General features: G+C 47.0%; 1 protein-coding gene across 1 annotated transcript in view; it reads right to left on the bottom strand.

Annotated features, from left to right (window-relative positions):
• Window positions 1-20,420, bottom strand: part of LOC308149233 (sodium/potassium/calcium exchanger 3-like) — a gene marked incomplete at its 5' end in the record, with an annotated part of 31,905 nt that overhangs the window by 9,798 nt on the left and 1,687 nt on the right. Inside the window, 3 exons of the mRNA XM_080520915.1 lie at window positions 2,007-2,083; window positions 13,214-13,342; window positions 16,677-16,956. Of these exons, the coding sequence (XP_080377041.1) occupies window positions 2,007-2,083; window positions 13,214-13,342; window positions 16,677-16,956 (486 nt within the window). The remainder of the gene's footprint in view (window positions 1-2,006; window positions 2,084-13,213; window positions 13,343-16,676; window positions 16,957-20,420) is intronic.

The following is a 20,420-nucleotide window of genomic DNA, read 5'->3' as shown; positions in this document are numbered from 1 at the left end:
ACTCTGGGGTTACGGCTGTTAAGGTTTTCATGGCTCTATTTTAATATTCTATATTTCCTCTGGACTGAACTGTATTTGACGCCGGCGTTCTGGAGCTGGGAGCGGTGGAGTGAAGCAGATCTTCGTCACCCACCAGATCCCAGCAGCTCAGGATAAATGATGTCAGGCCAGCCCGAGTGCATGGAAACGTTTTTTTTTTTGTAGTTGTGCATCGCTCCAGTGGAGTGATCACGCGATACTTTATTCTGAATAAAAAAAAAAAAATACTGTTTCGAAAATCACAGTCGACTCCGTAGCGCCGCCTGGTGGTGAACAACAGCAGGACATGTATGACGCTGATGTACGTCCTGATGAACATCGACTTTTTAACTCTATAATTTATATTTTCATTTTAAATATGCACATTCCTTTAAAGATCCTCCGGGTGGCTTATGATTTTCATGCTTTCAGCATGTTTTAAGGTTCATATTTTATATAAAAGAGTTTTCTGTTCGGGTTTTCCTCCCTTTGGGCTGATTTAGAGCAGAGCAGCCTAATCCAGAGCAGAGCAATCTAATCCAGAGCAGAGAAGTCTAATCCAGAGCAGAGCAGTCTAATCCAGAACAGTCTAATCCAGAGCAGAGCAGTCTAATCCAGAGCAGTCTAATCCAGAGCAGAGCAGTCTAATCCAGAGCAGTCTAATCCAGAACAGAGCAGTCTAATCCAGAGCAGTCCAGTCTAATCCAGAGCAGAGCGGTCTAATCCAGAGCAGAGCAGTCTAATCCAGAACAGAGCAGTCTAAACCAGAGCAGAGCAGTATAATCCAGAGCAGTCTAATCCAGAACAGAGCAGTCTAATCCAGAGCAGTCTAATCCAGAGCAGAGTAGTCTAATCCAGAGCAGTCTAATCTCGAGCAGAGCTGAAAACGTGTTTATTCTGAAGGTTGTTATTCTCATCCGCTACGTCTTCAGCACTGCTGATCATCCCACAAATGCATGTTTCCTTACAAACAGGACAAATAGTAGAGAGGAAGAAGGAGGAAAGAGAGAAGATGGGGAGGGAGGGAAGAGGAGGAAGGAAAGAAGTAGAGGATAGAGAGATGAGGAGGAAGAGAAGGAAGAAGAAGACGAAGGAAAGAAGAGGAGGAGGAACCAAAAGGAGAGAAGAGAAGACGAGGGAGAGGAGAAGGAAGAGGAGGAAGGAAAAAAGAGGATGAAGGAAAGAAGAGGAAAAAGAGAAGGAGGAAGAGGAAGGAGAGAAGAGGAGGAGGAGGAGGAGGAGGAGGAGGGGGTCTAATGTAATCTGCGTTAATCTGGATTGAGGGGATGAGACTGGAGGAATCAGCCAGAACATTATGACCGATGAAGCTTCTCCGACTCCTCGACGTCTGAAGGTCAAACCAGGATTCACTTTCTAAAAATCTACGACGGACTTGGAAACGGGATCAGAGCTTTTGTCTGGAGGCTTTTGCTTCACTGTGGGATTTATTAACAAATATATATAAACTGTGGGATTTATTGACAAATGTATATAAACTGTGGAATTTATTAACAAATTTATCTAAACTGTGGGATTTATTAACAAATATATATAAACTGTGGGATTTCTGAACAAATATATATAAACTGTGGGATTTATTGACAAATATATATAAACTGTGGGATTTATTGACACATTTATGTAAACTGTGGGATTTATTGACAAATATATCTAAACTGTGGGATTTATTGAAAAATATATATAAACTGTGGGATTTATTGACAAATATATCTAAACTGTGGGATTTATTGAAAAATATATATAAGCTGCGACGTGAGACGCTTTTCTTCTGCAGATTTCAGGTTGTTCTTCGGATGACAAACGCAGAGAAAAGTAACATCATTTCACCATTTCTCTGCTCTGCAGCTGGAGGCAGTAAGTGGTGACACTGCCTCTGACATCAAACCCCCCCCCCCCACACACACACACACGCACACACACTGGACCCCCCCCCCCCCCACTGTGTCTGATTGGCGGCGTGAACTCACACAGAGGACGTGCAGCGCCACGGCTCCCTCGGTTCGCTCTTTGTGGGTGAACACATCCGTGGGGAACTCGTGCAGAGCTGAAACACACACACACACACACACACACACACACACACACACACACACACACACAAATAGCAGATTCAGGTGGAACCAAGGAGTCTTGACGTCAAGTACTGACTGTGGGGACCTTCGTCCCATGAGCACCAGTGGTGGTCTGCAGGTAGTGGACCAGACCCCCCCCCCCCCAAAAAAAACAAACAAACAAAAACAAAACAAAACACATTATGGATCCTCTGAAAATAGCTTGTGAGATTTAAAGCGTATAGAATTCCTCCTACAGTGACTCTCTCGTCTTCATCCAGACGATGAACCTGCAGAAATCTGATTTTAAATTTAAATTTAAATTCTAATCTTTTTGTGTCTCAAATGACAGTGAATCCACTCAGATTTCTTTTGTTCCCTGGAGCCTGACGACTCCTGCTGGTCGTCAGACCTTCAGAGGAGGGCGACTCTCTGAAACATTGTTTTATCAATCCAACCTGCCGTCACTGGATTTTATGAATATGTTCAGCTGGAAGACGCTCATTTTAATCAAACAAATATCAGTGTCAAGCTGGGGGGTCACAATTTTGGTCACAATTTCTTCAAAACAAACGACAGAGAATAAGGAATTCGCATTCGCTGGAGGTGCACCAGCTTTCCATCGCTTCACTCGCTGCCCAGTTCCTCTGTTCTCCTGCACAATCAGAGTCGATGCATCAATCAGTAATCAGCCTGCTTCACCCACTTGCAGGCAGTCTTCTACTTTAAAGCACGGCGGCGGCACCGTCATGCCGCCGGGCTGCGGCGCCGCCTGTGGTTCTCAACATTAGATTCACACGTCGAGGAAAATCACAACGAGACTCTGTCTTGAATCTCCTCCGTACGTTTTACCGTAACGTTTCAGCAAATCGGTATAGAGACACTTCAAATAGTTAACATTTAAGTTCTAGGCAGCGACAAGGGAAATCTGGAGGTCAGGGGTCATCCTTTTCTATTATTCTAGCAAATAAATCCTGATTGAGACGACTCGAAATGATAAAATAAGCTTTTTCCTCTCATATAATTGATATATTGTATAATATTATTGGAATTTTAGCAGTTAACCGAAATGTTTCCGAGCTGTTTTCCTCCTTCCGTCGTGGCTTTAGAGAGGAGGGCCGTGTCTTGCAGATCGCCGGCGGTCTCGGCCGCCTTGCGTCCACACTTTGAATCCCAGCGGACACTGGCGGCATCTCGCACAGCTATTTATGTCCGACACGGAGATGGAGTTGAAAAGGTGGAGCAACGCTTGGGAGTCTTTGGGGAATTCCTGCAATCTCTGCTGTTTAAATATTAAAAAAAAGAGCCAGGGAGCCCCCCCTCACCCCCCCCCCCCCCACCCCACCCGCTACAGCCTCCTTCCACCACAACCTGCTTCATGCAGCGTAATAATTACACGTCTACTTTAAGATTTCAGCCTAATGAGCACAAACCAGAGACGAGTCTCTCATTCAGTTCAATGCGTCTGTCAGAAACAAGCTAATTCCATTAGGATGAACGCGAAGCAGCATTAGCTGTTAGCTGTTAGCTAGCTCCTGTGACGCTACGAGCTGCAATCCAAAAGTCACGGATAATTAAAAAAATACATTATTTTTAATTATGGTCGTGAACGACATTTATAACAAGAGCTGCTGTCTCTCTCTCTCTCTCTCTCTCTCTCTCTCTCTCTCTGTCTCTGTTCTCTGTTAACTTTAGCATTAGCTGAAGCTTTTACCTTGAAGGGTTGCCTTTCGCTAAACTCCTGTTCACGACAGCAGCGGCTCATTAACGCTGAACGAACCCGGACGGCAACATGAACCCGTGAGCCTCTTCTACCCGCTGTGATTAGCATTCGTGCGCTAAAAATGAAGGGCGAAGCTCATTTTCTGAGGCTCACTTCACATCCAACACCGTTAGCGTTCACGTTGGCGCTCGATGGTGCAGATGGTAGAGCACCTTCCTCCGCTAGCTGTCGCAACTTCAGCTAACATCCAGAGCGTCTTCGAGGAACGACCTTGCGTTATTCTCCAGTTTAACCTGCCAAACGTCACACACTGGTCCTCGTAAAAGACGCCACTGTGTGACCGTGGCATTAGAATTATAGAATTAATGAGGGTGAACCAGTGTGACCATCACGGCGCTCCTCCGCTGTGTCAACTGATGTCACCTCTGGTAGCTCTTACATAACATCGTGTCTCCATATGCTGCAAAAACCCAGCGGTGGGGGGGTCGGGGGCGGGGGGGGGGGGGGGGGGGGGGGGGGGGGGGGGGGGGGGGGGGGGGGGGTCGGGGGTCAGTTTGGGACCTGCGTGTATATACATGTTATGTGTGTGTCTGTCTGGACTCCAACTTTCTGCCCTGCTCCCTTCTTACTGATGATATAATACTTTCAGCTGTTGCTATGGAAACGGGCCAGCAACCCGCTGGCTGATTTGGGACCGTGTGTGTGTGTGTGTGTGTGTCTGTGTGTGTGTGTTGTGTGTGTGTGTGTGTGTCTACGCTGCTGTTTTGCGGTCTCCTGATGACTAAGCATATATGTTACAGTTTTGGTGCCGACCTCTGGAGTAAAGGCTGAAGAGATGAAGAGAGGATTTAAGGATTTCACACACACACACACACACACACACACACACACACACACACACACACACACACACACACACACCACAACACACACACACACACACACACACACACACACACACACACATTCACTTTAGTTTACTTGAATTGGACGATAACGTGTTGAGAGATGTAAACTGTCGGTAGGTGGTGTTAGCCTTGAAGCTAACCCTTTAGTTTCCTTAACTTAATAGTCGCTACAATGCCTTTGACGTGCCTACAGCGCCGCCATCTTGGTGAGGTCACCCGGTCACGCTAAACATATAGAATCCAGGCTAGAAAATATATCAAAACACTCGTAGCGCGCTTGCTAGTCCACGTAGCGATACAAAAAAAGCTGAGGTAAAGCTCTACAGCACTTTGTCTCAGCTACGGCTGCTTAAAGCGCTTTATAAATAAAGTTGAGTTGAGTTGAGTGTGTGTGTGTTTGTGCGTGTGTGTGTGTGACCTCCATTAGCAGGTTTGTGGCACTGCAGTGGTGATAAATAACAGCTGAGTGTGTCATTAATGAATTCAGGGCTCCACTCTGAGGACGAACATCACACACACCGCCGCCGGCTGGACCACGTCCAGCGCGTCGCCAACGCCATCGTTCCTCGCCGGCTAATCATGCGCGGAGGGGACGTCTTCTTCTTCTCATTTAAAGTGCGTTCAGTCAATACAACACAATATAGCTCCTAAAGAGGAATTTAACGCAGGAGGACACGTTCCTGAAGAGAAGCAGCCCCGCAGCACGATGCTGCCTCCACGGTGTTTCGGTCCTAACCTGACCCGAGCTCACTTCCTCCACATATTTGCCGTGACTCCAACCAGTATTTCCTCCATTTTTAATCATAATCATTTTTAATCAAACTGAAGTCGACTCCTCTGCTTGAAAGTAAAGTTTCCAGTTCGCTTCAAGGCATATTTCACTTTTAAAATGACATAAGATTGCGATGCAAAGCAGGTGCAATGTTAAAAAAAAAAACTGACACATTTAAACTGTGCTTAGAACCGCCGAGAAGTGAAAAGAAAGCCTGAGATGCACACAAAGAAAATGTATTTTTATAATAAAAAGGATGCTATTCCGTGTGAAATCTTCCCTCTGACTGAATAAATCTGATCTCAGATCTGAAGCAGTTACACTGGGTTTATTTTTACTTCTGTCACTGTGTCTCTACTTTTGTCCCTCAGTGTTTTTTGTTTTTTTTCCTCTCCTCCTCTCAGCTCTTTGGAGCGTCTGGATCTGCACAGACACATTTCAATTGTTTTTCATCTGATCTCTCGATAATTGAAAAAAAAAAAAAAAAGCACAGCTGGCGTATAAACTTGTCTTAGAGGGACTAAGTTCACCGAGGCGTGACGCCGTCGTCCTGAACACAGGAAACAAAGACGCTTCCCTCCTGATTTAGTAAAATTATTGACTTATTTAAAGCGGCGACATGAAGCCGCTCAGTCGTGAAGCCGTTTGAGGCTAGGAGACGTGGAAGCGCAGCTCCGGGAGGCTTTTCACGGAAGTTAGCTCAGCGGTGGCCCGCCGATTGTGATAGAAGAAAGAAGCGGGAGGTAAAATAAACTAAACGTCTCGCCGCAACGTGTTCTAACATGTAAACAACTATTACCACAAGTAGAGATCAAAGCAGCAACTGGACTTCAAGGGGTCTGAAAAGTCCCTCCTTTCTCCTCGTCTATTGACTTTACCTCAAACCCCTGGATGACGTCAGGGGTTAAGGAATGTGTTAGGAGGCATCCTTAAAGGACTTAAGGAAAGGTGTTAGGAGGCTTCCTTAAAGGACTTAAGGAAAGGTGTTAGGAGGCTTCCTTAAAGGACTTAAGGAAAGGTGTTAGGAGGCTTCTGATATCAGTCTCTTTGCCAGCATCAGTCAGTCCCTCTCTCTCTTGCCTGTTCTCTCTCTCCTGCACTTGTCTACAGTTTGCGTGTTCGACAAAGTAGACGAAGTCTTCCGAGGCGACGGTGTCAGAGGACAGAGGACTTCTCAGAGCTGCTGCAGCGTCACACTGCTGCTCATCAACGGGCTCAATCAGAGCCACAAACACTGGAGCGCCGCCACCGCCCACCACCACCACCACCAGGTCAGCAGGATGCCGTGACTCACTGGTAAACAGTGTGTAACCACGGCAACGCACAGCATCTTCCTCTGGTGAGGTTTAGCGTGTGTGTGTGTGTGACTCAGAGTGGTGGAAAACCGACATCACTGCTGCATTCAGGGAGTGAAGTGACTTTACGCCCCATCAGCCAGAACATTATGACCGCCGGGATCGATCACTGCTCAGGTGAACATTTCGCCCTCAAAGTTTCTGTCAGAGACAAAAAAACATGACGATTTCAGCCCGTTTGACAGCGGCTGGACGAGAACGTCTCCAAACCCGCAGGCCCTGCTGACGTGGTCCAGGTCCAGGTCCAGGTCCAGGTCCAGGTCCAGGTCCAGGTGGCACCGGGATGCATTATGGAAAGAAAGCGGTGCTGACGCTGTGGTCAGCGTGACCCTCAGGTCTTCGATCCATGTGGATGTGATCGCGACCCGGAGCGACTACTGAAGTCTGTGCGGATTTCTTCCTTCAACAGGATCGCGCAGAAAGACGCAGCATTTCAGGCCAGTTTGACACATTATTGAAACTAGTTGGAAACTCGTTTGGGACCTAATTGACACAGGGTTCCTCTGCACTCAGCAACTGGTCACTTTCAGTCTTTTATTTACCAATCATTACCAGGTAACTGCTTATAAACATCTCATTTAAAACATTTTATAGTCTACATAAGTAGGTTTCCAACTTGAGGTTTTGAGGCGAGGGGGAGGGGCACCACCACATGGGGCCCCAGTCTTTGTCTGCTCTGAGGTTAATGGAGGACACCTGGGAAACCGTCCAGAGCTTACTTTATAGTCTCCTGGGGTTTTGTATGCCGGTGAGAGCGGACGTGTTCCTCCCGTGTTTGACTTCACCTGACGTGAATAATAGCAGAAGATGTTACACACTATATGACCTTGTTGCGGCGCAGCATAAATAGCCGCCGGCTCTTATGTAACGCGCGAGGTTGTCAGGTTTAAAGGAGGCGGGAGGACGCAGCTGTACGACCACTGAGGCAGCAGGTTCCGATAAACAAGGAGGGGGAAGAGCGAGAGTCACACACGAAAGCGGCGACGGAGGCGACGTCGTGCCAAACGGGCCGGGAGTCCAAAAAAGCCACGAGGAGTTGGGCAAACAGCGAGAACAAACTGCGGAGGGAGAGAAAGGAACGTTTCCAGGGGAAAGAAAAACACAGGAGGAAAGCCACGCGGAGTCAAAGCAACACTGGGATGCTTTCATCTCAGGGTTTCAGCTATAGGTGCTTTCATCCACCGTCGAGGATCCCGCGTTCTAAAAGTTATGCGACTGAAAGTCTCACTGAGCTGGTTTCATTACATTAATTAAGTCCCATGAGAATATGGACTGGGAGTCATGACGCTCTGGAGGAAACATTGTCTTTATTGTCCGCCTCCTGAGCATGTGTGTAAATACTGATTACTCTGGTTGTGGTGTTCATGTGCAGTCGCAGCGTTTCCCGCCGTCTCCGTGAAGACGGAGCGTTTTCAGAAAGTTCCACTTAAACGAGACCCGTGGCGACGCGACTGTGACTCTGAGCCCAGAAACACTTGCGTGCCTGTTTTGTGGACGTTCGTCTTTCTCCACAAAGCTCGCAGTCGCACGAGCAGGATGAATCTTTTACGCCGTGTTGGGTGACTAACGCTTCCAGCAAACATCCTCCATAATTCAGCAGGAGGAACTGAAAAAGTTCTCCTCCGCTCAGAGGAAAGGGAGGAAGGAGGGAGGAAGGAGGGAATCGGGATGAAGGAGTCATCCGATGAAGGTGAAACTGCTGTCACTCTGTGCTCGGCTCCTTATGACTGACGTTAGCTTTAGCGTCTTAATAGTTATGATTTCACTTAACTTAACTACAACTAACTCCTCTTCATAACAGCAGGGTAAATTATGATAAAAAAAAATAATAATAAAATCGAAGTTTTTATTTCATTACTTAGCTGTCAGCTGAGCTTTGCACTGATTGGTCAATGGGGGGAAGGAGGCGGGGCCTGAGTCACAGAACTCAACTCCAGTGCGACATCAGCGAGGCTAACCTGGTGTTTTCAGTATCGGGGCAGTTTACGCCTCACAACTCTCACCCCGGAGGGACGAGAAACCCCCAAAAAATGCGTCCAAAGTCAACGTCTATATCGAGACACAAATTTTCATGTGATTTTTTTTCTTTGCGAGAGGCGCTGAAGTACGAGAACAATCCCAGAGGAGGAGAACCGTCTCATCTCGTCCCCATCGGGTTGGAGATTACACGGAAAGCAGCGCTCTGTGGTGCATTAATCAACAGGGTCGGGGCGAAGCGCCGCTCGTTCTTCACAGGGAAGCCCTGATTAAGTCACGGAGGCCTCATGTCCTGGAAGGAGGGAAGAGGAGGAGGAGGAAGATGATCGGGAGGAGGAGGAGGAGGAGGAGGAGGAGGAGGAGGAGGAGGAGGAGGAGGAGGAGGAGGAGGAGGAGGAGGAGGTACAGTAACCACCTGTGTTCCAGGTCAGAGCGCGTCTGTTCAAAATCTGAAAAGGCAACAAGCCCCATCAGTTAAAAACTTGGACTGAACACATCTAATTCCCCCCAAAACAAACCTTTCATCTCATGATCCATTCCTGTTGCCATGGAAACAAGGGAAGTCATCGAAAGCGGTTCGTCGGTAACTGATTACTGTTGTAAATTAGCTACTTGGATACAGTTAATCATGTTTTCAGCGGCAGTGCTACTTGAAAACAGCCGAAGGCGGCAGAGTCCAGCTGACATGGATAGTTCCTAGCTTTAGCATCAGCTGAAACTGTTTCCGAAGTAGTGATGATTTTTATTTGTCCAATCTCCTGTTTATAAGAGCTTCTTGTTGACCCTGAACTCAAAACAACATGTAAGTAGCATTAGCATTAACATCTTGTCCGCAGCGGCTGTGATTAGCGTTAGCGCGCTTGAATAGCGGCGCTTTGCCCAAAACAATCAAAAGTAAATTGGAATAATTGAACTGTGAGATGTACTTTGTGCTGCATGTTCATCTAATAAAAGGTACCGGGCGAAACTCGTCTCAAGCTACTCTGCACCGAGAATGTTTCAAATTGTTCTAGGTCTCTTAAAAAAATGTTTTTTGCTAAAATACGCAAAATAAAATAATTGAAAATTGGTCAAAAACAGGTCTAAAAGTTTGATTCTCATCCAAAAACAGCATAGAACTAGTGTTTAACTACTCTTAGCCTACAGAAACTGGTTTGAAGTTGTTAAAATACTAGTCAAAAAGCTAACACTGGCCTCAAACTGGTCTGAAACTACTTCTATACTATTCTTGAACTCGTCCAAAACGTCCACGAAACCAGTCTGTGATTACAGACTGGCCTGAAAACAGCTGAAAGGATTGTCCCAAACCAGTCCAGAGCTCGTCCAAAATGTGACTGAAATGAGCTTTTAAACAAGTCCAAAACTACTCATAAACTACGCGTTCAATCCAGTTCAAAACTAGTCTGAAATGAACCGCATAACGACTCGCAAACTCGTCTAAAACTGGACCAAAGCCGTCGTCCGATTCTCACCGGAAACAAACCTAATGTCAAACTACCGGTTAACTACTTTAACTCGTCCAAAACCGGTCATAAACCCGTCTCAAGCTGCGAAGAATGCAATTTAAAACTAGTGTGAAGTTATTCTGTGGAGCGTTGACGTGTTTAAATATCAGTCAGAAACATTTTTTTTGCTTCAAAAACAGACAAAGTGAAACAATTGAACGACGCTGGAGGTTGAAGTTCTGTCGTTTCCAATCACCTGGTGAAAAACGAGCTAACTCGCTAGCAGTCAACAGCAAAAACTGAAAACCGCAGAGACTTTAGATGACGCACATTTTAACCTTCAAAACCTACGGAGCCCCTGAAGGCCCCTAAACTATATTGTTATATAATGCGCAGCGTGTTTGTGATCGACTAAGTTTGTCCTTTCAGAGACACCGTACCCCCCCAATGTTGTTGAGAGAAGCTAAAGCTACTGGAGGACACCCACCCGGACGAGGGTTTTATTTTGAAATCGGCCTAAAATATAAAGACATTCAAGCAGTGCTCTGTGAAAGGACATGCTTTTGCGAGATCTCGAGATAGTTGTTTTTTTTTCTCCATGTCCCTTCGGAGGCTCCGTAAAAAACTACAGTTCCCCCCCCACCCAAAAAAATTTAAAAATTAAATTGGGACGCCGTGTTGAATGTCAAAGTTTGGACAAAAGGCTTGACGAAATCAAGAGGAGCATCTGACAACTATCACACACACACACGCACACACACACACACACACACACACACACACACACACACACACACACACACACACACACACACACACACACACACACACACACACACACACACACACACACACACACACACGCACACACACACACACACACACACACACACACACACACACACACACAGCATTGTGAGTCATCCCCTCCAGTTTCCCGTCTTCTCTCCTCCAACTGATAAATGAGCGATGGAAGAGGGCGGGTGCTGTGAAATCAACTGGAGCAGCGGGATCCTGAAGATTAAAATCATGAAGGGGGGATGTGACACGGGTGTGGTAGGGGGGTGGAGGTGGGGGGGGGGGGTGTAGATGGAGGTTGGGGGGGGTGGAGGTACACAAGCAGACGAGGAGCTCCCTCTCTGGTTGCCTCCTCCATCAGCAGCTCACTAATTTCAGGCCACAATCAGCCGGCGGAGTCGCGCTGCAGCCTCCCAGCTCATGGTGGGAAACTTCCTCATCACACACACACACACACACACACACACACACACACACACACACACACACACACACACACACACACACACGAGCTGCCACATGATTACACTGATAGCCGAGTGCCGAGCTTGATTACGGCGAGTTGTAAACTGTGATTGTGACGGCGCTACAACTCTTTCCCCTCTTTAAAGCCACACGCGTTCAAAATTATCGTGACGATGACGCCGGTCGGCCATGACGCTGTGGCCGTGGCTTCACGCTGTGGAGGCGTCGGACTCCTCCCCACCCCCGGAGCGTCACCAAAAATGTCAAGAACAAGATCCCTCCAGTGTAAAATTATTATTAAATATTCCATAAAATGCCAAAAACTATCTTTAAAGTGGCCAGACGCCAGTGTAAAATCTCTAAACGTCCCATATCTAGTCTGAACTCGTCTTAAACTGACCTGGAACGACCTGGAAAACCGTTGAAAACCAACACTTGGTCCAAGGATACTCCTGATCTCGTCCAAAACCTGTATGAAACCAGCTTAACGAGATCTGAAACTAGTTTAAAAAACACAGTCCAGAACTCAAATTAATACTGAATTGGCTCTAAACGAGTCGAAGGTTGGATAAAGGCTCCGGCTCCTTCCACACAGAGCCGACGTCACCGGAGGGGGCGACTCCAGGTGACTGGTTCCTCTGGGAGGGGCCACCAGGGGGCGCCTGTGCTAAATCTAGCAGCCAGAGGCTACAGTGCCTAATCAGCATGAGGAGAGAATAGGTTGACCTTTGACCCTGTCGACGATGATGTTTTTTTTTAGACGACCTCGGGATGTCATGCAATTAGCATTAGCGTTAGCCGAAGACGCTCTTTCAGTCCTGCTGACTGAGGCTTTCAACAATATTAGCCTGTGATTAGCATTAGCATGCTGGATTAGCAATTATCTTACATTTCTAAAAACTGTTGGTTTAGTGCTGATTGGATTATAGAGCATCTCCCTCCTCTAACACCAGATTATAGAGCATCTTCCTCGTCTAACATAAGATTATAGAGCATCTTCCTCCTCTAACATCCAGATTATGGAGAATCTTCCTCCTCTAACATCAGATTATAGAGCATCTTCCTCCTCTAACATCTAGATTATAAAGCATCTTCTTCCTCTAACATCCAGATTGTAGAGCATCTTCCTCCTCTAACAACCTGAGCAGTGTTCAAACCTCCAGGTCTAAAGACAGACAGAAGTGAGAGGTTCTAATCCCTGCAGGCCTTCTGAGTTACAGTGAATAAAGATTACAAGTATGTTTGAGGTTTTTCAAACCCGCTGGTGACGAGATGAGAGCTGCTTTTATGGATGTGGCCTGTTTGTGGGACGTGAGGGGAAACTCAGCGGTGAGAGAGAGAGAGAGAGAGAGAGAGAGAGAGAGAGAGAGAGAGAGAGAGAGAGAGAGAGAGAGAGAGAGAGAGAGAGAGAGAGAGAGAGAGAGGGAGAGATAGAACCGCTGAGGCAGCTGGAATCTCACCGCCGGCTGCAGCGACTTGCTCATGGGAAATCATCTGACCTTACAATCTGGGTTAGCCCCGCGTTAGCATGAGGAGACGCAGTGGGTGGAGAGACGAGATGCGGGCGGAGAGAGATTTGTTTTCCTCTGTTTCTGCCTTGTTCCGGGGTGGGGAGAGTCAGTTGGGGGGGGGGGGGGGGGGGGTGTCCTCTTTCTTTCATCCCGTCTCCGTCTCTCTCACCTGGTCTGGTGCAGTTGCCGGCTGCTTCCTCCGCCTCCTCCAGGCTGCTGTTGAGCGTCTCCTGCAGCAGCCTCCTCCCCACCAGCAGGACGTCCCCCCCGCCGCCGACGCCGCCCGACGCCGCCGCACCTGGAGGACAAGGAGACGTTTACGTCACATTACACACCGACAATTTACACGTTTAGGAACGTATCAGTTTCCTGTGTCGGAAAACTGCTGTAAACAAAGACTAGTCCATCACTAGTCTAACACTAGTCCATCCCTAGTCTAACACTAGTCTAACACTAGTCCATCACTAGTCCTTCACTAGTCTAGCACTAGTCTAACACTAGTCCATCACTAGTCCTTCACTAGTCTAGCACTAGTCTAACACTAGTCCAGCACTAGTCCAACACAAGTCCAACACTAGTCCAACACAAGTCCAACACTAGTCAAACACTAGCCAATACTAGTCCAAAACTTGTCCAACACTCGTCCAACACAGGTCCAACACTAGTCCAACACAAGTCCAACACTCGTCCAACACTAGTCCAAAACTAGTCCAACACTAGTCCATCACTAGTCCATCACTAGTCTAACACTAGTCCAAAACTAGTCCAAAACTCGTCCTAAACTAGTCCAAAACTCGTCCTAAACGAGTCCAAAACGAGTCCAAAACTAGAGCTACACTCGGTAGAGCGCAGATCTTCGCCACATTTGTTTGCAGAACCGAGTTAGCATTGCTAGCGTGATATAGCTGTTAGCTCGTATCAATACTAACTCGGAAGGTCAGTTAGGGAGTCAGAGAGCATCTCCATGGCAACAGATGCTGATCTCCTTGATCTCCAGCTGCACCGACTTTAAAAATACTGTGAAACAAGCCTTAAACTTATCTAATACTAGTCCACAGCTTGTCCGATTCTCATAGTGGAGAATAATGAATTTAGTCCCAACCTAGTAAAGTTAAACAAACTAAAGTCGTCTCAAACCAGCAGGAGTTTAAAACTAGCCTGAAATGGGTCTTAAACTAATCTAAAACGACTCCACAGCTCGGCCAATATTCATAACAAGTGAGTTCACGACGTGACAACAGTGACACCTACTGGTCACAGATGGTACGTCTCAATACAAGTTGCTTCTTAACATCGGTGAGATAAAGCAGCAGCGGCCTGAGCGTTCTGCGTTCTTTCACCAACGAAACATCCGATTTATGAAGCTCCTAAAGAGTTTTTTATTTGTTGGTTTTGTTTATAAATCACGTCACATGTGTGACGACTTGGACTCGCTGTTGTTCTGCAGGTATCGTCTTTTTAACGCCTTAAAATCATTTTGCTCTGGAGCTGCAAGCAGTCGGAGGCCCAGATGTGTCTGTATGGCGTCGCCTCCTGCCTGGGTCATACGTGAAACTTCATCATTTTCCAAAACAAAATCCTCTTATGTGTGTGTGTGTGTGTGTTGGGGGGGGGGGGGGGGGGGGATTGGGAGGGGGTCCCACTGTGGCTACATCTGCACATTCTTCCAGAAAGCAGCAACAGTTCTGAATTCATTTCATACTTCAAAGAGCGCAGCGGGACGAGCGTCCCACCCCGGTCCATCCTCCTCCTCCTCTTCCTCACACTCGACCTCCTCCTCATCCTGCTCCTTCTCCTCCTCTGCCTGCTCCTCTTCCTCATCCTCCGCTTCCTCGTTCCTCCCCCTCATCCTGCTTCTACTCCTCATCCTCCTCTTCCTCATACTCGACCTTCTCCTCTGCCTGCTCTTCATCCTCCTCATCCTCACACTCGATCTCCTCCTCTGCCTGCTCTTTATCCTCACACTCGACCTCCTCCTCTGCCTGCTCCTCATCCTCCTCATCCTCACACTCGACCTCCTCCTCTGCCTGCTCCTCATCCTCATCCTCCTCCTCATCCTCACCCTCGACCTCCTTCTCCTCCTCCTCCTCATCACACTCGGCCTACTTCTCATCCTGCTTCTTCTCCTCCACCTCATCATCCTCCTTCCTCCTCTTCCTCCCTCATCCTCCTTCTCCTCCTCCTCATCCTGCTCCTTCTCCTCCCCCTCTGTCCTCTTCCTCTTCCGGAGTGAGGAAGAGGAGTGTGGGAATGATGAATGTCTCCCTCCAGTCCACAGCGACGTCAGACCCGACTTGGCAGAACTTCATTAAGAGCGTCATAAATAATCAACTTTAATTGATCTTCCAGCGGCGGATTAAGAGTTAACGAGAACACCACCAGGGAAGTGCATTAGACGTGTGTGTGTGTGTGTGTGTGTGTGTGTGTGTGTGTGTGCATCACAGTCTCTCCGATGATGCACAAATCACGAGTGTTTGAATATTCATGCAGAGCTTCCATCTGTGCAAAGAGAGACGCCGTTCTCAGCGGAAGATGAGATGGGGATGAAGATGAGACGAGGATGAAGATGAGACGAGGAGGAAGATGAGATGGGGATGAAGATGAGATGGGGATGAAGATGAGACGAGGATGAAGATGAGACGAGGAGGAAGATGACACGAGGATGAAGATGAGACGAGGAGGAAGATGAGATGAGGATGAAGATGAGACGAGGATGAAGATGAGACGAGGATGAAGATGAGACGAGGAGGAAGATGAGATGAGGATGAAGATGAGACGAGGAGGAAGATGAGACGTGGAGGAAGATGAGACGGGGATGAAGATGAGACGAGGATGAAGATGAGACGAGGAGGAAGAACATGCAGCCCTCCGTCTCACTCGCCAGGTGGAAGTTGAGCGAATGGAAGGAAATCGATCTAATCCTGATTAGTTCTATTTTAAATGGTGTCGTTTTGTGACGATGTTACCTGTGAGAGGAAGATGCTCTATAATCTGAAGTTATAGGAGGAAGATGCTGTATAACATTAAAATGACCTACTTGGGGGGGGGGGGGGGGGGGGGGGGAGTATCTATTCAGGTAAAAGTATGCAAAAGCAAAAGCTTAATACAGTAACGTGAGTAATTAATTACTTCTACTCGTTGGGATTATGAAAGTTCTACATGGTTTAGATTAAATGGGTAAAATATATACAGATTAAAATCACGTGTTTTCATAAAAAAGTATTTAAAAGTGCTTGTAATCAGTTACTTCCATCCGTTAACGTTGAAAGTACTCCAAAAGTCAAACTCAGTAGTGGTAATGTGAGTATTTGTAATCAGTTACTGTGTTTTAGAAGTTAGATGAATGGATCGATTTGTGTCAATTGTAATAAAGTAGGAGTAAGATCACATCTTTGAACAAAATACTCATGAAAGTATTGGAAAAATGACTGTTTATCTTTAAGGACTAATTTATTCTCCCGTTTTCGGAGGAGTTTGGTTGTGGACTGAAAGCGTCTCCACTTCTGGAGTAACGCGTTACTCTAGTAACACTGGAGATTACCAACATATCGGAATGTTATAGTGTGTTTCTGAGGAGGTGAAGCCTTCCTCCTCCTCCTCCTCCTCCTCCTACTCCTCCTCCTCCTCCTCACCTGGGTGTCCCGTCGCGGAGGAGAAGCCCCGGACCAGCAGCAGCAGACCCCCGAACACGCAGATCTGGAGGAGGAGCAGCTCCTTCCTGCGTCCCCGCCTCGCCTTCACCTTCCCCCGGCTCGCCATCGCTCGCGCGGCCCGGCCCGGGCGCCGGTTCCCGGGGAGAGAGCTCCGGTCCTCCGCCGCTCCCACGTCCATCATGTTCCGAAGAGAAGAGAGGCTGAGGCTGCCGCTGCCGCACCGAGCTGCCCCTCTCCTGGAGCCCCGCGGAGCGGACCTCTGTCCCGGGGAAGGGGCTGGGAGAGAGTGCCCCGCAGTGAGAGAGAGAGAGAGAGAGAGAGAGAGAGAGAGAGAGAGAGAGAGAGAGAGAGAGAGAGAGAGAGAGAGAGAGAGAGCGAGCGAGCGAGCGAGCGAGAGAGAGAGAGAGAGAGAGAGAGAGAGAGAGAGAGCGAGAGAGAGAGAGTGCGGGGGTAAAAAAAAAAAAAAAAAAAGTTGGGATTCTGCGCGGGGAGCGGCGCGCTCGCGCTTTGATCTTATGTCATGATCAAAGCGGCTCGTGGAAGTGGGAGGAAAGGAAGCGAGTGGCGGCGGCGCGAGAGCCCCACGGACGCGTCCATGGTCCTTGGGGGCGGGGGGGGCTTCACGCCTTCACTCCCTCACTCCTTCAGTCACGCAATATAAAGTAACGCATTACTGAAGTAACTCAATACTAATATCACAGTTATCGCAGCTGCTGAAGGTCATGACAGCTCCTCACTTTGACAGGGTTTCTGTATGTGTGTGTGTGTGTGGGGGGGATATTATACTTTTAATACAGTAGTTAAGTAATCTACTGGTAAAAATGTAACGAGAGGAAGAAAGCTATTTCATATTATTGCAACTATTATGGCATATAACTCATCACTCATAAATGTAATTTACATCATGTAATCTACTGTACTACTGGTTATTTATTCCAAATACCTATTTTGTGGGTATCAATAGCCATTTGTAGTCTCCCTGAAGTACAGTTTCCACCTTGTAATCTACTTTGCAAGTCTTAAAGGAGTGAAAGTAAATAATTACAAATACTCATAGATCTGTAATAAAGCAGTATGCACTATAATTATTATTTCATAATTAGTATATTAGTTATTGCTAAAGAGTTACTTGAGATTTCTTTATTTTTTTATGTTAGTTTGCTCTTTTTTTTAAAACATTTTTTCAACATAATCTTTATTATAAGTGACAGTAACTCATCACAAAGTCTCACAAGACCGTCATTATGTAGTATTTTGGGAGGTTTGATGATTTCATGAGTTTTATAATGGATTGTAGGTTATAAATGAAGCTTATCATCAACATCATACTTATTTGAATAATTTCTTTTTTCACATTTGACCTTGTGTTATTAATACATAACGGTAATAATATTAATAATATTAATAATAAAACTCCTTCCATGTCTACCAGGAGTGATGTTTTCAAAGAGATACAGCCTGTCTGTGTTCAGATGCCGTTGGAGCATCAGAGTCCGGGGCAGATTAGCTGTGTGGCGCTTCGTACAAGTCGTCCAGATCTGATCCCAGAGCAGCAGCAGCAGCAGCAGATCCGTCCACCGGGTCACAATTCTGGAGGAAAACCACACTCCAGTGGGGGTCCGTGGACCGCCGGGCCCCAGGACTCGTATAAATAGCTCTGGAAAGTTTCCAGCAAGAGTGGAAAAAGTTGTGCAGGCTCAGGGCCACTGTTTGATTGTGCTTTATTAACCCTTCATGGGAAGCGCCTCGCAACACTTGGAAATGAAAAAAAAAAAAAAAATTCCTCCTCGGACTGCAGAAGACAACAAAGAATAAAAATCACCAAAAAAAAACTAAACCTGTCACTTTGACTTTTCAGAGGTTAAATTCACTTTGCAGCAACCTCATGAGCTCGTCAACCTCACATCATCACAAACTGGTGCGTTTTTACCTCCAGGCGGAGTAAAAAAAATCACAAAATGTGAAGACTTGTGTCACATTATCTAATCCTGGAGTCATAAAACAAGAGCCAATCACCACACGTGGAATGTCGGTTTACTAATCTGGGTTCCCAGTAACAGATTACATTGTGGGACAGCACAACTGAACCAGATTAGACCGTTTAGACACACGTTAAAGCTGAGAATCACGAAACAGCTTAACTTTCCCCTCAGATCTTATGAGAAATACCATGTGTTGTGTTCAAATTGTAAAAAAAAAATATATATATTTTGAAATAGATGCTCAGGGAGGGTTTCTGATGCTTCGTATCTTCAGGATTGAGACGATCTGTGAGCAGAATAGGAGGAAGTTTGGACTCTTTCAGCTCGCTGTGTGATTGTGTGAGTGAACTAAAAAAAAAAAAAAGAGCTGCTGTTCTTCGTGTCCTCATGAGATAAAGAGGTAATGTTTGTTCTGATCACTGTTGTCAGCTGTCTGGAGATAATCAGGAGGAGAAGTCGTCGTGCTCTCAGGAGGACAGGCGGAGGACAGGCGGAGGACAACTGGACGAGACGCGAGCTCCTCGGTCTTCACGCCGTCTTGTACGAATCAAGACAAGTAAAAAGAGGCCGCTGCCGTTTTATTCAGATGTAAATTCACCCTGAGCAGCGACGACAGAGCGACACACAGGAAGTGGTCCTGAGGAGAAACGTTTCCTCTGAAGGAGTCCTGTCGTTAGGGTTAGGTTAGGTTAGGTTAGGGTTAGGGTAAGGGTTGGGTTAGGTTAGGGTAGGTTGGGTTAGGGTTAGGGTAGGTCGGGTCGGGTTAGGGTTAGGGATAGGTTAGGTTAGGGTTAGGGTTAGGTTAGGTTAGGGTTAGGGTAAGGGTTAGGGTTAGCCAGGCCCGCTGCACGGCAGAAAGGCCACAGAGCTGCAAAGCTGCAACAGGAGCACTGGCATGACTCCAGGCCCGCTGCAGAGCTCCGGAGCCTCAGAGCTGCAGAACTACAAAAACCGTGAAGCGACCGAACGCCAAAAGTCCAGCTGCAGACACGGAGTCTGACACGACTTCATAGCTGCAGAGCTCCAAAGCTACAGAACTAGAAAAGTGTGAAACTGAAGAGCTGCAGAGATGCAGAGCTTCGTCGCTGCAGAGCAACCGTGCTTCAAAGCGACCGTGCTTCAAAGCTGTAAATATGGCTGCAGAGCTTCATGTCTGATCTTCAAAGAGTCATAGATGATGACCGTCGGAGCTACAAACTTGCAAAGATGCAAATCTAGAGATCTTGGAAGCTTCATCGCTGCAGAGCTTCATCGCTGCAGAGCTACAAAGCTGCTGAGCGACAAAGCTGCAGAGCTGCAGCAGGAAGCCCGACACGACTCAGAACCTTGTAGCTGCGGTAAAAACTCGACAGCTGCAAAGCTACAGAGATGTGAAGCTGCGGAATGGAGCTCGAACTGAGCAGAAAGTTAGTGGACAAGATGAGTTCCTAACCTCACAAAGAAAAACCTGGAGGAGGAGGAAGAGGAGGAAGAGGAAGAGGAGGAGGAGGGCTACAAATTAAATCCAGTTAAATTGTTTTTCCATAGCCAGTGGGCTTGACAAAGTGGTCTCACACACACACACACACACACACACACACACACACACACACACACACACACACACACACACACACACACACACACACACACACACACACACACACACACACACACACACACACACACACACACACACACACACACACACACACACACACACACACACCAGAAACAGGCCTCAGATGTAGGAGAATGTCTG

This window comes from Blennius ocellaris (assembly GCF_963422515.1).
Source record: "Blennius ocellaris genome assembly, chromosome: 3".
Taxonomy (NCBI): Eukaryota; Metazoa; Chordata; class Actinopteri; order Blenniiformes; family Blenniidae; genus Blennius; species Blennius ocellaris.
The sequence above is the reverse complement of the archived record's forward strand: the minus strand, read 5'-3'. Positions and strand labels throughout refer to the sequence as shown.